Genomic DNA, 21683 nt, shown 5'->3' with positions numbered 1-21683 from the left:
CCAATGAAAGGAGCAAAGCCCATTTACACGGAAGATCTCCTCACTCCGGATTCAGTTATCGGGACTTCTCCAGGGATTTTTCCAATTATGCCTGGAGCAGTCCTTGCTCCTGACCTCACAATCCTTTCCTGGTTTGTCAAAATCACCCGGCTGTCCCCCTTTCCCCAACTGTTCCCCCTCCTTCCACCTTCTTCCTCCCCGCAACACATCTGTCCGACCTCCCACCCTCCAACTTGGTTTATGACTGAACGTTTGTTTTTTATTTTCTAGCCAAAGGAGTTTTTGTATTCCCTGGGCTGGAGCATGAAATGCAAAGACTGAATTAAGGCTCCCCTGTGAAAACATCCAGGACTAGTGGCAAAAAAAGAAAGAAAAAGAAAATGACCATTTCAAAAAAGGCAAGGGATGCCTGCTTACCCCTAAGTGACACGCCTGTAAGGCTGCTGCTCCCCAAAGCCTGGAAGCCTGTATGGACATATACCCCTAACACCAGCACTGCCCTAAATACTCCTTAGGTGGGATCTGGGGGACTCTGGGGCCGAATCAGAAGCAGCATTGCAAGTCTTCTGGACTATGCCATTTCAGGCGGGGTGTGGGGTGCTTATTTGTACATATATATATACACACTGATCTTTCTCCATGCTATTTTTATCCACACAAATATCCTGTGAGAAAGGCTGGACTGAATGTTAAGTGATTGGCCCAAGGTCACTCAGTGAGAATAAAGTCTGGATGAGGATTTGAACCCAGGTCTCCCCAGGCCTAGTTAGACATTCTAACCCAGGGCTGCTCAACTTTGACCCTCCTACAGATGTTGGCCTACAACTCCCATACCTGGCTACTGGCCACAGTCACTAGGGATTATGGAGTTGTAGTCCAAAATTTAGGCTGGGGGGCCTAAATTGAGCAGCCCTACTCTAAGCACTAATCACATGCTCCCCTATGTAAAATAACTTTTGTAGATGGGAGCCAGGGGCGTAACTACTATTAGGCAAGGGGAGGCGGCTGCCTGGGGCCCCCCACACCTCGAGGGCCCCCCCAGAGGCAAGTCACATGACTATATATTGTGAAGTGTGTATCAGCGAGGGGCCCATTTAAAAATTTTGTCTCTGGGCCCACTCCAGCCTTGTTACCCCCCTGATGGGAGCACTAGCATGTCAGTGGGCAGCCTAGGCAGGAAATCCTGCCCCCAACCGCTTCCTCTTCTCCTGACTGGTTGCAAATCCATCCTCTTTCACAGAGAAAGAGTGAGGAACAGGAAGAGAACGTCCTTTGTAACTCCAGATGTGTTGGGAAGGGCTCAGCCTGAGTGGGGACAACTCTGTGTGTTTCTTTTTCAGTCCTCTTGTTTCTTCCTCAATGGTCCTGAACATGGGGGTGGGATGATGATGAGACTTGTCTCTATGTGTGGATGTATCTATGATCTGGAATATGTTGACACCAGGTATGGCACCTTTCATCCCCCTCTTCCCTTCAGTGCAATCCTAGCATGCAAGTTTCCTTGAAATCAAGCTCTAAAGCTGTCCATTTCTAACCCACTCTTCTTTCAAGGAGCCCAAAGTGGTGTACATGGTTATCTTTATCCTCACAACAACCCTGTGAGGTAGGTACTGGCCCAGAGCCACCTAGTGGGTTTCCTATCTGAATGGGGATTTTAACTTGAGTCTACTCCCCAGTCCTAGTCCCAACTACTACACCACACTACCAACGCTCCCTGAAAACTGAAGTGCTCATTTCAGTTGAAGGCCAGGGACAAAGTCAGACTGTTGCTGTAGCAACAAGTAGCAGCCAGTGGTAGACCTATCTCTCTGCCGTATGTAACCCTCACCTTTCCCACTGGGTAAATTCACATTCAGTTAGTGACAGAGAGGCCAAATTTCTAGATACTCTGAATGACTGTGCCCTAGAACTGTTGGTCATGGAACCAACCAAAGAGAAGGTGACCTTGAACTTAATCCTGAGTGGTGCACAAGGCCAGACCCTGCTGTCATGGAACCTTTAGGGAACAATGGCTATAGTGTGATCAAATTCAGCATATAGTATAAGTGAGATAAGAAGTGTCAAGGAAGTCTAACACAGATGCTTTGAACTTCAGAAGAGGAAACTTCTTTAAAATGACTTCTGCTCTCATTGAAGCTTGTTATGAGCACTGTTGTAATTAGTTTATTGTTGTAACCACAGGTCATCACACACCTATTAAAGCATTATAAGATAGCATAAAACATAATAGCTAAAACAGCATGCATAACAATAAAAAGAGATATAGATAGAATGACCATCTTAAATACCTGACAAATGTTACAACTCTAGTGGATACCATTTGAGTAATAGAGCTAATCCTGGAACTACAATTTCTATTTATTTATTTATTTATTTACATTTTCTATCCCGCTCTTCCTTCAAGGAGCCCAGAGCAGTGCACTACATACTTTTCTCCTCATGACAACCCTGTGAAGTAGGTTAGGCTGAGAGAGAAGTGACTGAACCCAGAGTCACCCAGCAAGTATCATGGCTGAATGGGGATTGGAACTTGGGTCTCCCCGATCCTAGTCCAGCACTCTAACCACTACTCTTACCCATATGTCTAGTAGGATTGGCAGGCACAGCTCTCTTTCTAAATGTAAAAGACAGTAGAGTAAAAAATGGCCACTTGACAACTAAAATAAGGAGACGCATTCGCCAGCAAATGATTGACACATTCTGTTTTGGAACCCATGAATCTCACAAATTCAGTTGATTAGCCTAGTGTAGGAGAAAATGTTTAATGTCCTCCCACTTGCCCCTGGCCACAGGGGCAGAGGTACTGTTCCACAGGAACCTCGGGAAATCTTCCCCCAAAGAACACAGAGGGCAATGCCTATCTTAGTGGTGTGCTGGTGAGATTAAGTAGGAACTGCTAAATGGAACTGTTTTTCTTGAAGTGAAGATACCAGAGGGAGAACTGTGAATGTTGGACCAAACCAGTGTCTTGGCTGGCATCACACTCAAGGAGCCAGTTATGGATTTCCCCCCTACCCCAGGACTTCCTCTAGTGAGGACTTTTTTAGAATATGAGACAGCACGTCTGGCCACTGATTCCCCTCTTGATAGTGCCAGTAACAAGATATAAATAGATGACCTTCCAGAAGATTATCAAGTTTCTTAAAAGATTTTAGAAGTATCAGGACACTGAGAGCAGCCCTGCCTCCATTCTTATATGCACACAGCAGGGCCATCTGGGAGAAGACCCAGAATTTTTATCAGAAAACTATTCTGGACTATTTCTAAGTTGTCAACCACATTTGCATTCCATCGCCAAACTTCTGCCCCCCACAAAAACTGGGGAAATATTTTGCAATGAAATATTTTAAATGGAGGGGCTAGTAATTCCCCCCCCCCCGAAGAATGCTAAAAGAATCCCCACTGTACGTCATGCAATTAACAGGACTTTGTTAAATGTATTTATTTATTGCATTATATACCATCCCATATAAAATCTCAGGGCGGTTTACAAATAAAGCAAACTGCAGCTAAAACCTAAAAATCATATAAAACAGATTAAAATGACCATAAATAAAACTTTAAAACCCTAAAATATTATAAACTATAAGCCAAATGAGTGTCTTCAAAAGTTGTTTAAAAAACAACCAGAGATGGGGAGATTTGAACTTCATTTGGGAGTATAGTCCAAAGCCTCAGGGCAACGATATAGACGATAGACGGCCTTGTTTTGGGTCGCTATCAAGCAATCCAGTGGCAATGGCAGCCGGACTTCCCCTGATGGAGCTTATTCGGCAGTGGGGTTAACATAAGAACATAAGAACAGCCCTGCTGGATCAGACCCAAGGAAGCCCATCTAGTCCAGCATCCTGTTTCACACAGTGACCCACCAGATGCCGCCAGAAGCCACAGGCAGGAGTTGAGGGCATGCCCTCTCTCGTGCTGTTACTTCCCTGCAACTGGTACTCAGAGGCATCCTGCCTTTGAGGCTGGAGGTAGCCCAGAGCCCTCCGACTAGTAGCCGTTGATAGACCTCTCCTCCATGAAGTTATCCAAACCCCTCTTAAAGCCATCCAGGTTGTTGGCTGTCACCACATCTCGTGGAAGAGAATTCCACAAGTTGATTATGCATTGTGTGAAAAAGTACTTCCATTTGTTGGTCCTAGATTTCCCGGCAATCAATTTAGTTCTAGTGTTATGTGAGAGGGAGAAGAATTTCTCTCTATCCACATTCTCCACACCATGCATGATTTTATAGACCTCTATCATGTCTCCCCACAGTCGTCTTTTTTCTAAACTAAATAGCCCCAGGCGTTGTAGTCTTGGTGTTGTAGTCTTGGTCCATGAAAAAGGTGGCATTCTCTGAAATGCCCTGGGCCCAATCCATTCAGAGCTTTATAGGTAATAACCAGCACTTTGGATTTTGCCCAGAAACTAATTGACAGCCAGTGTAGCTCTTTTGAAAGAGTCATGTGGTCTCTACGGGTGGCCCCAGAGACCAACCTGGCTGCCACATTCTGCAGCAGTTGCGGTTTCCAAACTACATACAAAGGCAACCCAACATAGAATGCATTGCAGTAGTCAAGCCTGGATGTTACCAGCATATGAACCAACTGTTTTAAGGTCACTTGTCTCAAAAAATGGACACAGCTGGTGTATCAACCAAAGCTGATAAAAAGCACTCCTGGCCATTGCTTCAACCTGAGATATCAGGGAGAGGATTTTGTCCAGAAGTACTGGACAACCTACATACCTGATCTTTCAAGAGGAGGATAACCCCATCCAGAACAGGCAGATCAAAAACCATCACTCAGGTCCCAAACCCCAGTCAGTAGCTCCATCTTATTTAGATTCAACTTGAGTTGAATCCTCATCTAGCCCATTACCAATTCCAAGCAGGCATTTAGAGAGGTTAAGCCATCTCCTGATGAAGTTGATATGGAAAAACAAATCTGGGTGTCATCAGCACATTGATAGTTACCCTGTAACTATCACCAAATCTCCGGATGATATCTCCCAGCAGTTTCATGTAGATGTGAAAAAGCACTGGAGATAGAATGGAGCCCTTTAGACCCCCACATAATGAGGCTATTTTCATGCGCATTGGAAACTGGGCTAAAGGAGCCCTGCTTGGTTTCCAGTGCGTGTGAACTCCCAGGAGCCATGTGGCTCCTGGCGGCAAGCCTGCTTAATCTGCTTGCCTTAAATGAGGTCAGTGAAGCGAGTGTCCCGCTAAACCCCGATTGTCTGATCGTGTGCCACAGCGGTGTGGCTCTACGCCACAGCAACTCATGAGTAGACCACCAACCGGGAGGCTACAAGCCTCCCGTCGTTTGGGGGCTCCCCAGAATGCCCTGCATGCTCACATGGGGCATTCTGGGACTTCTGGGGGCTGGACGGCCCCGGATCCCCGCTGCCTCAACCAGCTCCATCATGGAGCCGGTAATGTGGGTGGCTGATCCGGCCAGCTAGGATGAGCTGCTAGCTCGTGTGTGGGGAGAGTGGCGTTTCACACTGCTTGTGTGAAGCACCTCATTAGCTCTCACTTTGAAGGGCTACAATCTGGAAGCTTAGCAACACCATCAGGAATTTACCTGAGAAGTAGGAGCAGAACCATAGCAAGGCAATGCCTCCCATCTCCCACCCCTAAGGCAGTCCAGAAGGATACCATGGTTGATGGTATCAAAAGCCACCGAGAGATCAAGGAGGACCAACTCAAGTTACACACCCACTGTCAATTCCCAATTGAAGATCATCTATCAGGCTGACCAGGGCCGTCTCCACCCCATAGCCCACCCAAATGTTAGGGTCCAGATAATCTGCCTCTTCCTACTGGAGTTGAGACAACAGCACCCTCTCAATCACCTTGCCCAACCATTGAAGACTAGAGGCTGCCTAGCTCTGAGGGATCCATTGCAGATTTCTTCAAAATTGATCTAACAATTGCCTCCTTGCCCTCCTTCAGAGAGGAACTGATTATAGTAACAAGACCCATAATTTCCCTGTTAGATTGTATGATCCATGTAGGGCAAGGGTCAAGAGAACAGGTGGTAAGGCGAACTTCTCCAAACAGCTTGTCTACGTCCTCAGGAGTCACAAACTGAAACTGATCCAATCTAACTATACAAGGAGTTGCTTGATACCTCCATTATAGACTCTGCAACAACAGTGCAATCCAATCCAGCTCGAATCTGAGAGATTTTATCTGCAAATAACTCAGTAAAGGTGTCAGAGTGAGTCACCGATGTCTCTAAATTCTAATTCAAGGGAGGAGGGGCACATACTAGTCCCCTCAAAACCCTAGACAACTCTGCTGGACATGAGTGTGAGGATGCAGCGCATGCAGAAAAGAACTGCTTTTTTGCTACATGTACTGCCGGAGCATAGATATTCAAATGCACTCTGTGCTGTAATTTGTCAGATACTGACAAGATGTACTGCCCAGGTTAGAGATTTCTGAAAAGAGACAGCCAAATATTTAAAGGAGGAGCATTACTCTATGTGCTGAGTACTACTTGTCCAACTGTGCTTGATTCTACCAATACCAAAGACCACCACTTTTGGCTTATCATGGATGAACCTCAACTTCTCCTCCTTGCAGAAATTGGCCAGTCTAACCACAATTTTCCAGCATTTTTCTGAGCCTGATCTCAACATATTTGCCATATCAGCAGCATACATTGCACCCATTAAGCCAAAGGGGAGAAGAATTTCTGGTACTCCATGGCCTGCACTATGTCACTGATGTAAAAATTAATTTAAAAGGGAGCAAATAGACAGTCCTGTTTGACTCCTCTGTTTAATAAATGGGGGTTGGATAGCGATCCTTGTTGAGTTACCGTCATCATGGCTGTGAGCTTAGAGTGCAATTCAATCAGTAATCCAAGAAGCCACCTGTCAGTGTCAGTCCCCTCAAGCTTTTCACACAGTCTAAATCTATCAATAACATCAAAGATGGACAAAAGTTCAGTAAACGCAAAATAAACATGTTTTTAATGGCTGTTAGCATATTTCTGGATCGAGGCTTTCAAGCCGATACAGTGATCTATTGTGCTGTGACCCTTAGGGGAGCCTGCCTGCTCTGGGTGACAATTTGTCGTCCTATCTGCCCAATACCCCTACTTGTTTATAAGGTGTCAAGTATATCATTTTTGGAGATACATCCAGGAGGATGATTGGGCAATAGTTGAAAGGCTCCTGCGTACTGCCTTTTTTGTGTACTGGATAAATAATACTTTGACAACACTTGTGTGTTCCCCCATTTTCCCCCAGAGAAAAGCCTTGCTAGAATGGGGGTTCATCAGTGGGCATTCAATTTAAATACCACAAAGAGTCACCACTGTCCTCCCCAGGGGCTTTCCCAAGGGTCAAGGCACCAGTCAACTGCTTGCATCTAGTCCTGAAATGGCAGCCCACTCTGGGAGAAGGCCTGGATCAGGAAGTGAGTAATCATAAGTCGTCACATTCTGGGTGCTACCATAAATGGCCGAAAAGTACTGAAACCATGTCTCAGCTAGAAGATAAGCACCTGAGATGGAATTAGACTGTGTACCAGTTGCCACAAATTCCCAGAAATTCCTATCATTTTTTTCTGGATTATACAAAGACCCAGCTCTCTCCATTGATCTATATAATAGAAGAGTTTCTTGACTTTCAAGAACAATTTCTATTGAAAATGGAACTGCATCAATCAATGACTGAATTGGAGGGTCAGATCCTCCCAGAACTCTGATCTCAAGTTGTTACAAGGCTGATCCTGATCCAACCAGCTCTTCCTGATATGGCCCCTCTACATTTGACCTGCTGTTGTCAGATGGGGATTTATTATAGAAATAATTTCATGAAAAAATATCATAAACGTCAGAACTAGGTAGTATTGCAAGTTGCCACGGTTTTAGCATCTGCTGAGAATTTAATAGGGTTGTGATCTTCTCATTAAGATTAGTACCCGATTTATATTATTTGTCTTAGGTAAGATCCTTCAGTTAACAGCATATTACAGAGTGGGTTGCAGTACATGCAGAAAAGATCATGACTAAAGGCAGATGATCACTCTCTGCTCTCTTATGTATGTTGAAAGAGTGAACCTGTGAGAAAAATGTCACAGATACCAAAAAGTATGGTTTCACCCTGTGTGGATTCTTTGATGCACAGCAAGATGTGTGCTCTGGTTGAAGCTCTTTCCACACACTGAACACTGATAGGGTTTCACCCCTGTGTGGATTATTTGATGTCGTGTAAGGCTTGCACTCTGGCTGAAGCTCTTTCCACACACTGAGCATTGATATGGTTTCACCCCTGTATGGATTCTTTGATGAACAGCAAGATTTGTGCGTTCACTGAAGCTCTTTCCACACACTGAGCATTGATACGGTTTCTCCTGTGTATGGATTATTTGATGTCGTGTAAGGCTTGTGCTCCGGCTGAAGCTCTTTCTACACACTGAACACTGATATGGTTTCTCACCTGTGTGGATTCTTTGATGTACAGCAAGACTTGTACTCTGGTTGAAGCTCTTTCCACACACTGAACACTGATAGGGTTTCTCTCCCGTATGGATTCTTTGATGCACAGCAAGATTTGTGCTCTGTTTGAATCTCTTTCCACACACTGAACACTGATACGGCTTTTCCCCTGTGTGGATTCTTTCATGGCAACTAAGGCTTGAGCTCTGGCTAAAGCTCTTTTCACACACTGAGCACTGATATGGTTTCATCCCTCTGTGGATTCTTTCATGCAGAGAAAGATTTGTGTGCTCGCTAAAGCTCTTACCACATTCTGAGCAGTGATATGGTTTCTCCTCTGTGTGTATTCTTTGATGCACAGCAAGATTTGAGCTCTGTTTGAAGCACTTTCCACACTTGGAACATTGATATGGTTTCTCCTCTGTATGGATTATTTGATGTCGGATAAGGCTGGCGCTCCAGCTGAAGCTCTTCCCACACTCTGGACATTGATATGATTTCTCCCCTGTGTGGATTCTTTGATGCACAGCAAGATTTGTGCTCTGGTTGAAGCTCTTTCCACAAACTGAGCAATGATATGGTTTCTCCTCTGTGTGTATTATTTGATGCCGTGTAAGGCTTGCACTCCAACTGAAGCTCTTTCCACACACTGAGCAGTTATATGGTTTCACTCCTGTGTGGATTCTTTGATGCATAGCAAGACCTGCGCTCTGGTTGAAGCTCTTTCCACACACTGAGCACTGATATGGTTTCACCCCTGTGTGAATTCTTTGATGCACAGCAAGGCTTGTGCTCTGGTTGAAGTTCTTTCCACATACTGAGCACTGATATGGTTTCACCCCTGTGTGGATTCTTTGATGGACAGCAAGATTTGTGTTCTGCTTGAAGCTTTTTCCACACACTAAGCACTGATAGGGTTTCACCCCTGTGTGGATTCTCTGATGCCTCGTAAGATCTGTGCTCTGCTTGAAGCTCTTTCCGCACACTGAGCAATGATAGGGTTTCACCCCTGTGTGGATTCTTTGATGCCTAATAAGATCTGTGCTCTGCTTGAACCTCTTTCCGCACTCTGAGCATTTAAATTGCTTCTCCTCTGTGTGGATTCTTTGATCCATGCTATTGTTTGATTTACAAGTTAAGATTTTTGCATGTAAATGGATCTTATTCCTTCTGTTTTCAATGTGACTTTCATTCAGGATAGGCATTTCATTCACATCAGATCCTTTGGAAAGAATGGATTTCTCTCCCCACTTGCAATTTCCTTCAGGTTTTCTCCACTGCATTTCACTCTCTCTCTCATCACCTACAAGAATAATGAGATAAACCTCTTCATAGTTAAACACATCCTCATAGCATGGAGCAAACGCCCCATGAACTGCTCTATGAATAACAGGATATAGAAGACATAGAGCAGAGGCAGGCTCTGCCACAAATTAAACAGCCTCTCTTGGTTGTGGTTAAAAGGCAGCTGATGCCATGTAGGGCACAGAACATTGGATGCACCAACTCCTAGTTTCAGTCCTCAAAATCTCCATTTGAAACAGCTTCAATAGCAGGGCTGGGAAGAGCCCTGTAGGACTTGGAAGGTCCCCGTCAGTCAAAATAGACACTATTGGGCAAGATGGGCCAATAGCAAATTCATAGGTTTTGATGCTCATTAAGGCTTGACATTGCTTGTACTCCCCCCAGAGTTAGGACACCCATGAGCATCCCCCTTTCCCACCTGGTGGATAACCCACCATATAATTCCCTGCCTAATGTGTCCGACAAAGGTCCCTGCTCCACAACTTGTGAGCTACCTGCACATCGCTCTCCTTCCTTGGAGCCCTCGACAAGTGGTCCTTCCTCTTTCTCCAGCCAGGATGGGAGGTCAGGGTTGGAAACCAAAAGTCCTTTGTGGAAGGAAACAGAGAGAAAATATTTCTGGCACATTTAGCAAAAACAAATATTCTGGGAAGCCGATGGAGTCTCTCTGACTTATGAATACAGGCAATATTTATATACCACTTTTCAACAATAGTTCCCAAAGCGGCTTACAAAGATATAAACAAACAAATAAATAAAAGATGGCTCCCTTTCCCCAAAGGGCTCACAATCTAAAAAAGAAACCTAAGATAGACACCAGCAACGGCCACTGGATGGATGCTATGATGGGGACCAATTCCTCCCCAACCTCCCTCCCTTTAGCCCAATGATTTGAAAAAATGACATGGAAAGGTGTTCTAAGTCCTGCCCAAGGATGAGATAGAAGAGCACTGGTCACTGCATGGGACCAGAAGCATCACTCTGGTGGCAGAATACAAATGCTCCTTGCCCAGAATGCTCCTGTTGTTTGAGTGTATTGAACTTGATCTGGGCTGGAATTCTATCCCTACATGCCTGCTTGGCCTACATGTTCTTTAAGAGATTTTAAAGTTAATTTGTCTCATAGGAGATTGGTAGCAGCTCTACTGGAGGATTTTTAAAACTGAACCCCTCCGGGAAGGGGGGGGGCAGATCCAGGGCAAGAAACCTTTTTCCGTTTTGCCACAGCAGATGAAGAACATAAGAACACCAAAACAGAATTGATTAGAGGCAAAATGAAAAGTGATTTCAAGGAGAACAATCAGACTTACAAAAGAGCCCAGTGAGGTGCTAAAAGCAACCTAGCTCTACACTTGGGGGGTTCTGCTCTTTGATCCTAAGATTCCTCATGACTAGACAGAAATCAGAATATGCCAGCATTTCTATCCTCTCTTAATAGAAAACTCTTGTCACACAGAACCTATCTGATCCTTCTTCTTGGATCTATTGTTACTTTAATTCAGATTTACAATTAACCTCTAAATTCCATCTCAAATCCTTATGTTTGAGGAGCAGAGCACAAATCTAGAAAGTTAACCAACTTAAACACATCCTGAAAAACACTGCGTTTTTAGGCAATAAGGCCATCCTTTTCCTAACAGTGTATGTGTGTTTAGACTTTGAGCCTTCTGTGGACAGAGAACCATTTATTGTATTTCTTTTGCTACGCAAACCACTTTGAAACCTTTTTCTTGAAAAGTAGTGTACGTGTTTTTTTTATATATATATATATATATATATATATATATATATATATATATATATTTATATTTATATTTATATTTATATTTATATTTATATTTATATTTATACACACACAGTGGTCCCTCGACTTACGAACTTAATCCGTTCCGAATGCATAATCGTAGGTCGAAAAGTTCGTAAGTCGAAAAGTGGTTTCCCATACGAATGCATTAGAAACGGATTAATTCGTTCCAGAGAGAAAAGGGGGGGGGTCTTTACTCACCCCTTCCATGAAAGTAAGGCACTGTACTGTACTTTATTCCTTGTAGTAATCGGGCGGCAGGGTGCCGCCCGCTTCAATCTCCCTCGGCGCTTCTCGTAGCCATAATCGGGGCGGCAGGATCGATTCCCTAAAAGTTAAGGAACTTTAGAGAGCGGGCGGCGGGAGAACTCCCTGCCGTCCGCTTGCCTTGCCGGCTGGGCTGCAACTGGCTTCTAGGAAGCCTTTTGCGCAGGCGTGCGAAAGGCTTCCTAGAAGCCAGTTGCAGCCCAGCAGGCAAGGGGGAAGGGGGCGGCAGGGAGTTCTCCTGTCGTCCTCTTAAATGGGGTTAGATTCGGAAAGAAGGGGGCAGCGGGGGACCTCTGGGGAGCTTCAAGGGGCGGCCGCCAGCCGAGGGGGACTGAGCTTGAAGGGGGTGGCAGGGACTGGGAGTGATCCTGCCGCCCCGATTATGGCTACGAGAAGCGCCGAGGGAGATTGAAGCGGGCGGCACCCTGCTGCCCGATTACTACAAGGAAGAAAGTACAGTACAGTGCCTTACTTTCATGGAAGGGGTGAGTAAAGACCCCCCTTTTTAAGTGGAACCCCCCACCCCAGTGCCGTTCGGAACCACAGCAAGGTCATCAGGCAAGGATGGAAGTACCCCTACAACCCTGCTTCCTCCGTTCTCTCATTCTGTCTTTCCTTCCTAGGTCTGGAGCTCTCTTTGATCCCTCTTCTCACCTGCCCTTTCCCCCTTCTTCACCCTTCTCTGCTGTCTTTTCTGACCTTCTTGCCTTCTCTTGTCTGCTTTTCCTCTCCCCGTCAAACTTTTTGTATTCCCCCCCCCCCACACACACATTATCCTCACTCCTTTTCTCTTTCCTAGCATTACCTGCTTGCAAAGCTTCTCTTTCCCCACAGTAGGGTAACTAAAAGGCCACGTGAAGATAAGGAGGTGAACCCCTTAATAATTTTAGAAGGATATTGATAATATTATCAAGGATATAAAATTACAGAGACATGCTTTTCTTGTCCATGGATAATATTTTGATTATTTTTGATGTGTTGTTCCTAAAAAAGAATGATTTCTTTTTGGAAAGGGGTTTGAGTCAGATGACCAGCAGAAAGGTAGATAGACTCGATTACAACAGCAATGAATGCACCATTGAGAGACCTTAAAGGCCAAGTTGAAGAAACATCCTCCTGCAGAGAATCTATCTATGTGTCCGCTAAGAGTTGACATTGACTTGACGGCACTTAATCAGTCAATCAGTTGATTCCTACTTGGAGCTTATTTAGTGAGACACACAACTTTACAACATTTTTCCATTTGTATGATAGGTGGTGCTCCTTCCAAGCAATATTTACTTCATCAAAATAAGCATCAATAATCAAAAATATTAAATATAGGAATTTATATTTAATAAGATCCTATAAGTATTTACTTAGTTTGATGAAGCAAAAAACATTCTGGAAGGAGTACAACCTAACATACAAATGGAAAAATTTTGTAAAGTTGTGAGTCTCACTGAATAAGTTCCAAGTAGGAATCAAACTCCTTTCCAAAAAGAAACCATTCTTTGCAATGCATATGCTCCTTTTTAGGTTTAAATCTTTCAGCTTTGCTTTTGTTTTTATTATACTTAAATGTGAAGTGTAAGAAAGTAAAATCCAGTTTTATGAATAGAATAGTAAAATACACTTATTTCCTTTCATGTCTATAGAGTGTGTGCGCACATACGTGCGTGCGCACACAAACACGTGTTGCATATCTATAGTGGCACATAGTAATGTACATGTGTGCACACTGCCTTAATACTGCCACCCAGAACAAAACTCATTCCGCTCACTGACTTTAAAAATTAGAGAGAATACTGCTGTCCTCTGAATTTGGTGCAAATCTGTTGTAAAATGGCTGAGATACAGCAGTTTTGGTTTTTAACTCCTAAAAAGAGCTTTCAAAGTATTGGCAATGGTTTTTCACCACAGATAATGTATATATTTAAATGTTTGATGTCTTTTTAGCATTCTCTAAAATTCAAGTCCATATGGGACTGGTGGCTTTCACTGGTATAAAAATTGTTGAGTAATTGTTGAGACCCCTACTAACTTTTAAAGTGGTGATTCTCTTATATTTAGCAGGTGGAGAGCAACTGGCCCTCTCCAACCCCAGTACAGAATCCCTCCAGTGGCTGCTGCTGGTATGTTTCTTTTTAGATTGTGTTTTTAATGTTTCTTTTTAGATTGAGCCCTTTGGGAATAGGGGAACATTTTATTTATGTATGATTTATTTTTCTATGTAAACCGCTTTGAGAACTTTGGTTGAAGAGCAGTATATAAATAGAAGTAGTAGTAATTAATGTTTAAAATCCCCCAAATAACTGTCATGGCTCAGACTTCTGACTCAGAAGAGTCAGAGCAGGAACAGGAGGATTTGCCTGCTAGTGAGGGCTCAGAGGCACAGCAACAGGATTTGGCTGGGAGACCAGACTCTGGAGCTGAGGATTCAGAACAGCTGCCAGACGATTTCTGATGAGAAGTAGGCTGGGATTTCATCTGTCTTGAAAAGACGTCTCAAGAGGAAAGCTCAGTGGGAGTCACACAGGTGCATGAGATCACAAGAGAGGAAGCAGAAGTGCCTGAGCCATATATATGGCTGAGCCATATATATTTAGCAGTCTGTCAATCGCTCAGATGCTGTTAGCAACTTTCACTGACTGCAGACCGTGTGCTATTTTGAATTCCTAACTTTTCCAAGTTCCAGTTTGCCCTTGCTTGTGCTTTCCTGCTTTGTTCCGTTAATTCCTTGTTCTGGGGTTCCTTCATTCTTTTCGTTCCTTGCTCTGTGTTTTCTTTTCAGTTATTACTCAGTTATTGTTAGAGGGGAACACCTAGTTCAGTTCAGGGGACTTAATTCATTTACTATTTTCTTTGTGAGCCTTTTATTTTCCTTCGTGTAGCTTCGCTGCTACTTTCTGTTAACTCGCAGGGGAAGTGCTGAAGGGGGTTGTGAATCCTGTTGGGTTAGCTGAGCTAACAGATTTACGACAATAACAGGAAAGTTACTTAGGGAAAGTTAGCTAATAGCATAACTGAGTCTGCCCACTGAGAATTCTGAAGCCAAAGTTGGGAGGGGCAAGTCCAGACAATTTCTAGGGAGTGACTTCCTGGTTCTGAATATAAAGGTAAAGTGTGCCATCAAATTGGTTGATTCATTCATAGGTGCCTGATAAAGACAGTCTATGAGCATTCTGACACTTGTATAGTTAAACAATAGTTCCTCCCCCTCCCTTTTCTTTCATGGACATTTGTTTTCTGTCCCCTTTCTCTTAGGGGCCCTCAGCAAAGTTTGGAATAAATTACTAGAAAGGAAGTCCATTGATTTACTTCCACGGGAGCTTACTTCTGAGTAAATACACAGCAATTAGGACCAGCAGAGATCCAAGGAAAGAATGTGGGTTCTCTTCCCCCCCTTCGTCTCAGCCCCTCAGTAAAGCACAGGGGGGGGGACTTTTCTGAGAGGGAAACCCCATTTATTTCTTTGGGGCTTATTTCTGAGTAAAAATGTATAGAACTGAGACCAAAGACCCCATGCTAAGAAGTTTCGAAGAATGAACCTCAAGGACATCCCAGAAACTGTTCCCACCCACGGCAAACAAACTATTATTGTGGTGTCAACTGCCCTTGAACATGGAGGTTCTATATCAGAGCCAAACTGCCAGTGAAAATGGAAGCTTCAATCGGCCATACTTAAGAAAGAAAGCCTCCATGAAAGGAAGCCTCCATGAGATGGTTTTGCTCCCATGTAGAACCTCCCATTCAAGGGCAGTTGACATCACAATAATAGTTGGTTGGCGCTGGGTGGGAATGGTTTCTGGGATTTCTTTGCTGCACTTCTTTGGAGCTTTCTGGAAGCATAGAGCTGAGCACTGTGAGAAAGAGTATGCTGGGCTGGAGTAGAGATGCCTTTTCTAGCAGCATTTTGACAACTGAACATACAACTTTCTAGACAGAAAGAGAAGAGACAGCCACTAAAAAGTATCATTAAAACATGCCACAACTTTATTAAAAGAGGAAGAAGAGCTCCTCAGAAGAACTCCTCAAAGCTCAACTGTAGCCAGAGAACAGGTATATGATGATGGCTTTAGAAATGAGGCTTGGTCTTTGCCTTGGTCTTTCAGCTGGACCTTGGGCTGAGGCGGGATGCATCAGGGCAGACATTTAACAGGTGCAGTTTCCCTAATCACTTCCTAGAGATGTCCCTGATGAATTTCTGCCTGATGCATCTCTGATCAAGGCAAAGTGTGGGTGCATGGAGCCCCATTTCCAAAGCCATCATCATATACCAGACTGTACAAAGTCTTTACAGCTTTATGGTGCAGAGATTAAGGGGGGCACCTTAACATGCAATTTCAATTCTTTTTAGAGCACGGCGAAAATATAAAACATCTTAACTCTCATCTTAAATTGAAAGTTTTTGGGTTACTGAATCATCCTCACTGACATCCTGGCCATGCTTTGAGACAGATGCTCTCTGCATCTAGCAGCCAAGGTCAAGGGGGGAGCCTTACCCAGAGAGGCCAGATGCCCAGAATTCTCCTCCATGACTTCCTTGTGCAGAGCCCTTTGGGCAGCATCCAGCAGAGCCCACTCCTCCTCCGTGAAGTACACAGCCACCTCTCCCAAGGTCACCCAATCCTGAAATTAGACCAACATTATTTCTCTTCATCAGTCATGCAAGAAACCAGACATATATACAATGAGGTCCCTCTGCAAGACCCAGAGATTCCACAGTGTCATCCAAAGCCTTCCTAGTGGCAACTCTGGCAAAAGCAAGGGGAAGCAGGCAGGGGAGAAAAGCACCCAGAGCTGTCCTCCACCCATCTCCTTCACTCATTCTTCTCTTACCTGTTCCAGCGATGGCATGGAAACAAAATCCGTTCTGCCACTGAGAGGAGAAGGTCTGGAAGGAGGCCCCAGGGTCTTTCCAAGGCCTACAAGAGTGACAAGGGGAGATGTTGGACCGTTCGCTGCCTGGCTGAGTTCAACAAGCTTCTTGCCATTAAACCGCTACATGACCCAGCATCTGCACACCCCAGGAGTCGTGTTCTCCCACATGGGAACCCTTAGTCATTAGAGTTGCTTGGAGAGGCCTCGTCAGGTGAAAATCTCTCTCTTTCTCAAAGCATTCACTGTTTTCAGCTTATCCTGATGATTTTGTATGTGAATTCAGCCTAATTTGAATGGACTGGATTTATTTTAAATACTTACATACCAGCCCTCCAGAACAACTCTGCTTGGGGTGATACAAAACAAATAACAAATAAGATTGTATGGTAAAGCAGTACCAAAACCAGGTGAAAAAACCTCAACTGAAACCCCAGTTCAAAGCAAGTTTGAAATCAATGATACAGCTACAGTATAAAGAGGAGAGTCCTTCAACCCTTTGAGTGTTTAATACTTCTGAAAAATCAAGCAAAGTCAAAATTCTTCACACATTTCCATTTTGCTCGCTTCTGTAACACAATCTTTTCCCTCACAAGAATATAGGAAGCTGCCTTATACTGAGTCAGACTATTCGTTCATCCAGCTCCCGCTCAGTACTGGCAACACTGACTGGCAACAGCTCCCCCAGGTTTCAGACAGGAGTCTTCCCAGGCCCTACCTGAAGATGCTGCCAGGGGCTGAACCTGGAACCTTCTGCATGCAAAGCAGATGCTCTACCACTGAGTTACAGCACCACGCTCCAAGGGGAATATCTCTGCTGAATCTGTCAGGGATAAATGAAATCCTGGACTGATCTAGCCTTCCTGCGAGACTTGAGAGGAGTCATGTTTGTGATAGTGCTGCTTGGAAGTGGAAAAGAATAACTTTTGTGCATATGCACGGATGGTTCAGAAGTTTCACTCTACACCTGTCAAGGCCTTCCATGCCATTGAGCAGAGACTGGTCTGACCTTAATGAGGAGAAAGGATGCAAATAACCAAAACAATATGTCTGAGGAACATCTCAAGGACTAAATTAGAGAGACTAAAGGGATCATTTTGGATTAGGTGGGGAGGGTGAAGTGAATGCTCTCCATTGAGGTGAAGTGTTCCAAAGCACACACAGAGAAAAATCTTTCATCATGAACTGATCAGGCTTGACCTAGGGTTAGCTGAGAAAATGGACTTTTAACCTAATCTTGTGAGACGAGCAACAAGAGCTTTGGATTGTACCTCTTCTTTTTAAGAAAGCTCTTCCGGGCATCTCAAAAAGCAAAAGCATTATCTTTTGTATGCAAGCTAGAGTTCGCCTTTTGGGCCAAGATATTGAAACTTTCAAGCCCCTTTTTAGATCAAAAGAGAGAGAGAGGTTTCAAGCCCTGATTGTTTGTTTATTGATTGTTTCTTCTCAAAGAAGATCTGTTTTAACTTTTGCATTGATGTTGATGCAAGCCTTTTGTGATGGCAAGTTAATGTAAGGCTTTTCAATGTAAACATTTTCTTTTCTTTTCCCCCAAGAAAAACCTTTTTATATCAAACCTCTGCATTGTAAAGTTTATACCAGATTTTGTTTGGCAATAAAAGCTATGTAGAAATGAGGAAAAGAGCCCATGCACTATCCAAAGGTTGTTTGTTTCACATCAAGGAGCATTTAGCAGGGATAAAATAAGTTCCAGGTAGGTAAACCCCCTTTACATGGAAGAGTCTTATTTTAACACACCCTGCTTAGCAAAGAGGACAATTCATGTTCACTGCTGGGCGTAATTCAAAGTGCTGTTTAGACATATATTATAGTCTTCAAGAATTAAAAATAAATTAATATGTAAACTGGTTGAGGGGGCTGGAGAGAGAAATGCTTTCCCCTAAACAAGCTAAAGAGTAATAGGAAATCAGCCCACGGATTTCATATATAATAAAGAGAGAAAGAGGAGAAGTTGAAATAAAATACCATCAGTCCTTACCCAGCAAGCTGGCAACTTGGTCACCCTCCTGCACCATCCACCTGAAGGGTGGCTTTTCTCTGGCGTCCAGTGTAGCCTTCTCTGCCTTGGAGAGATCAGCAGACACTTCTGTTGCCACTCCTTCCAGCTAAAAGTACAGAAAATCCCAAAGAGCAAATGTGGACAGGGCTAAGGAAGGAGTTAACATAAAGGGACACCATATCAAACCTCTATTGAGAACTTCATTTGGGATGCTGATTAATGTTCCTGTTCAGACCAAGGAAACTGGGACAGGGCCTTCTCAGGAGGGGCATCAAGATGATGGAGCTTCTGTCCTTGGGAGTCCTGCTCTGCATTTGCTAACTTGGGGGCACAAGGCAAAAGCAACTTTATTCTGGAGGGTTTGGGGAGGCATGCAAGTCGAAAAGGAAGTTGGCTGATGCTGGTCTAAGGTTTTCCTATTCAGTTAGCTGCAGCTATTGGGTTTTTGTCTTGACTATTCTTTTGTTCATCCTCTGTTGCAATGAATAAAATATGCATATAACATGCCTTGTAGATTTTTCATTAAAAGGCGAGATATGAACTCTTTTAAGAAGAAGAATTAGTTCAGGTAGAGAGCTGGAGGTCGGGAATGGGGTTGGGGCAGTCCTTCTTGTGACATCTCAAGTAATGCAAATTATGATGTGTGTCTCTTGGGGCAATACTGGGATATCCTTGCATTCATGTTCTGCCGTTTGGAGTGACCGGGATGAAACACTCCCTTACCTGCTGCTCATTATGCTTCTACTAATTTTGTTAGCTACTCTGTGTATTTTTAATCAGAAAATAAGATACACATACTTCAAATCAACTTCAGCAAAATATGGTGATCTGTGTGTGTGTTTTTAAAGGACCTTGGGACAACCCTTCCTGGAACATTTCCACCTGAAAATTGTGGTACCTGTTAGGATTTCTAAATCAGTCCCATTTACAAGTTCAGCCCCTTGGAGCTACCAGGATGAAAGAGAGACACTCACCTGTTCCTCTTCCTGCTTCTTGGCCTCTGCCTGGCTCAAGAGGAAACCTTCTGCCAGGGCCACTGCCTGGGAACTGGTCTCCGCTCCGCATTCTCTCACCCAGCTCTCCATCTCTGGGGGCAGGATGCTCAGGAACTGCTCCAGGATCACCAGGTCCAGCATCTGAGCTTTTGTGAGTCTTTCTGGCTTCAGCCACTGATGGCAAAGGCTGTGGAGTCGGCTGCAAACCTCTCGGGGCCCCTCGGCCTGCTGGTAGCAGAACTGCCTGAAGTGCTGGCACTGCGCATCTGAGCCAGTGGTGTCCACACATAGGCTTTTCTGGACAAATCCTTCAGTGCTCCTAACCTCAGTTGCATCAGGGCTGCTTTCTGCTTGCGGGCCACATGAGTCATTCTCTTCCATAGTCTCCATTTTCAGGCATGAGGTGACCAAATGGAAGGGGTGACTAAGTCCTGTAAAGCCAAGATGTTACCCTGTGTGCAAATGAGATTTGTGCAAGGAATTTCAGAAACAAAAGTAGATTATTCCAGCTAGTAACTGGAACTTCTCTCTGCAGAAAAGACAGACAGAGACCAAGACTCAAGGAGCATCAGAGATTGGGGAAAGGATCCTTCACTTGTGGGAGGGTGGCACACAGCAAAGCTACAAGAAGGTGAGAGTCAGATGATTGGGCCCTTTCCCTCCACTGACCTCCACCAACAACCCCGCCCACTCACTCTCTCTCTCTGCCCTCCTTTGAACCACCTCCCATAACAGCCACCTCTTTTGCTGCTCACCTTATTCAGCATACATTCTTTAGCCCTACTCAAGACATCGCATCAGGGCTTTTAAAGGAAAATTCAGAAATGTACCATTTTTAAAGTGCAATTCATGCACATAGGAAACACTGCTACAATAAGCACTTCTGCATTTCATTTTTCTGTGCACACACCCTTTATTGCTTCAAGTCATAATCATAACATTTAGGAGCCTCCATACTGTGAACTGCCCAGGGACATTTTTGTATGGAATGGTATATAAATGAATCAAATAAATAAATAATAGAGTGGGATTTAACTGAATTTTTGATTTAGGGATTTGGGGCTGCTCTGGGGAGAGCATCTTCATGCTTGCATGCAGAAGGTTTCAAGCTCCTTCCTTGGCATCTCCAAGTTAGGGCTGAGAGACACTCCTGCCTGCAACCTGGGAGAAGTGTAGGCAATACTGAGCTAGATACAGTGGCACTCTTACCCCTGGACTTCGAGGCCAAAGTCCAGGGCCTCCACACTCCCTGGGGCACCCAAATCCTCTTTAGTATGTTCTGGGTGGTGTGATCACCACTTACGGGCAATGCACCGGGTGGCCAACAGTGATTGTGACCTGTGCCTGGTACTTTAGAGATGGGGCGCGGGGGGGGTGGGGAGTGAAGAAAGAAATATGTGGGATGGGAATATGTGAAGTGTTGATATGTTTCTGTGAATGCATATTTGCATAAATATACCTTTTATATTCTTACATTCTTATGAGTTCAGTTACTATTTATGCCCTTAAGAACCCACATGTTACTATGTGTGTCACGGTGTGTGTGTGTGTGTGTGTGTGTAGCGGGGAGGGCCTCCAAAGGCCTTTAGGTCCGGGCTTCAAAATTATCTAGGTGTACCTCTGGCTAGATGGACCAATGGACTGACTCAGTACACAGCAGTTTCCTTTGTTCCTATTTCTGCGTCCTCTGCCCTGACAATCAGTGGCTGCCTCCTTGTCCTTCATTGGGGAGAAATGGGGTCACCCTGCTGCCCATCAGAAACTGCCTCTCTGACCTTTCTCCTCCATCGATTCCCGCAAGTCCCCATCCAGCCTCCTTCATCCCAAAATGAAGAAAGAAACCAGTTTCTAACTGTATTCACTGCATCCAAATTCAGAAGAGACGCTTCCTTGGGATCTCGTCATGACCTCTGCCAGCTTAGCAGGGGAGGGGGGAGAGCTCCTTGACAGGGATGACGTAGCAGATACCCCACCTCCACCCCCAATGA

The 21683-nt window shown here is 44.3% G+C and overlaps 1 protein-coding gene and 1 long non-coding RNA gene across 4 annotated transcripts in view; one reads left to right on the top strand and one right to left on the bottom strand.

Moving 5' to 3' along the window:
- The first annotated feature begins 1257 nt into the window (after window positions 1-1257).
- Window positions 1258-21683, top strand: part of LOC128341795 (uncharacterized) — a 43451-nt gene continuing 23025 nt past the window's right edge. Inside the window, exons 1-2 of the long non-coding RNA XR_008314580.1 lie at window positions 1258-1444; window positions 13873-13934. This is a non-coding gene — a long non-coding RNA (uncharacterized LOC128341795). The remainder of the gene's footprint in view (window positions 1445-13872; window positions 13935-21683) is intronic.
- The window catches only part of LOC128341786 (zinc finger protein 595-like), a 33707-nt gene continuing 14171 nt past the window's right edge, over window positions 2148-21683 (bottom strand). For all 3 annotated transcript variants that reach the window (XM_053288330.1, XM_053288331.1, XM_053288332.1), the window contains 6 exons: window positions 19675-20126; window positions 18680-18806; window positions 16642-16727; window positions 16305-16431; window positions 10244-10336; window positions 2148-9747 (listed from right to left, as the gene is read on the bottom strand). In XM_053288330.1, the coding sequence (XP_053144305.1) occupies window positions 8105-9747; window positions 10244-10336; window positions 16305-16431; window positions 16642-16727; window positions 18680-18806; window positions 19675-20126 (2528 nt within the window). In that variant the 3' untranslated portion in view covers window positions 2148-8104. The remainder of the gene's footprint in view (window positions 9748-10243; window positions 10337-16304; window positions 16432-16641; window positions 16728-18679; window positions 18807-19674; window positions 20127-21683) is intronic.

This window comes from Hemicordylus capensis, chromosome 2 (genome assembly GCF_027244095.1).
Source record: "Hemicordylus capensis ecotype Gifberg chromosome 2, rHemCap1.1.pri, whole genome shotgun sequence".
Lineage (NCBI taxonomy): Eukaryota > Metazoa > Chordata > Lepidosauria > Squamata > Cordylidae > Hemicordylus > Hemicordylus capensis.
Note: the sequence above shows the minus strand (reverse complement) of the source record. Positions and strands in the feature narration are given on the sequence as shown.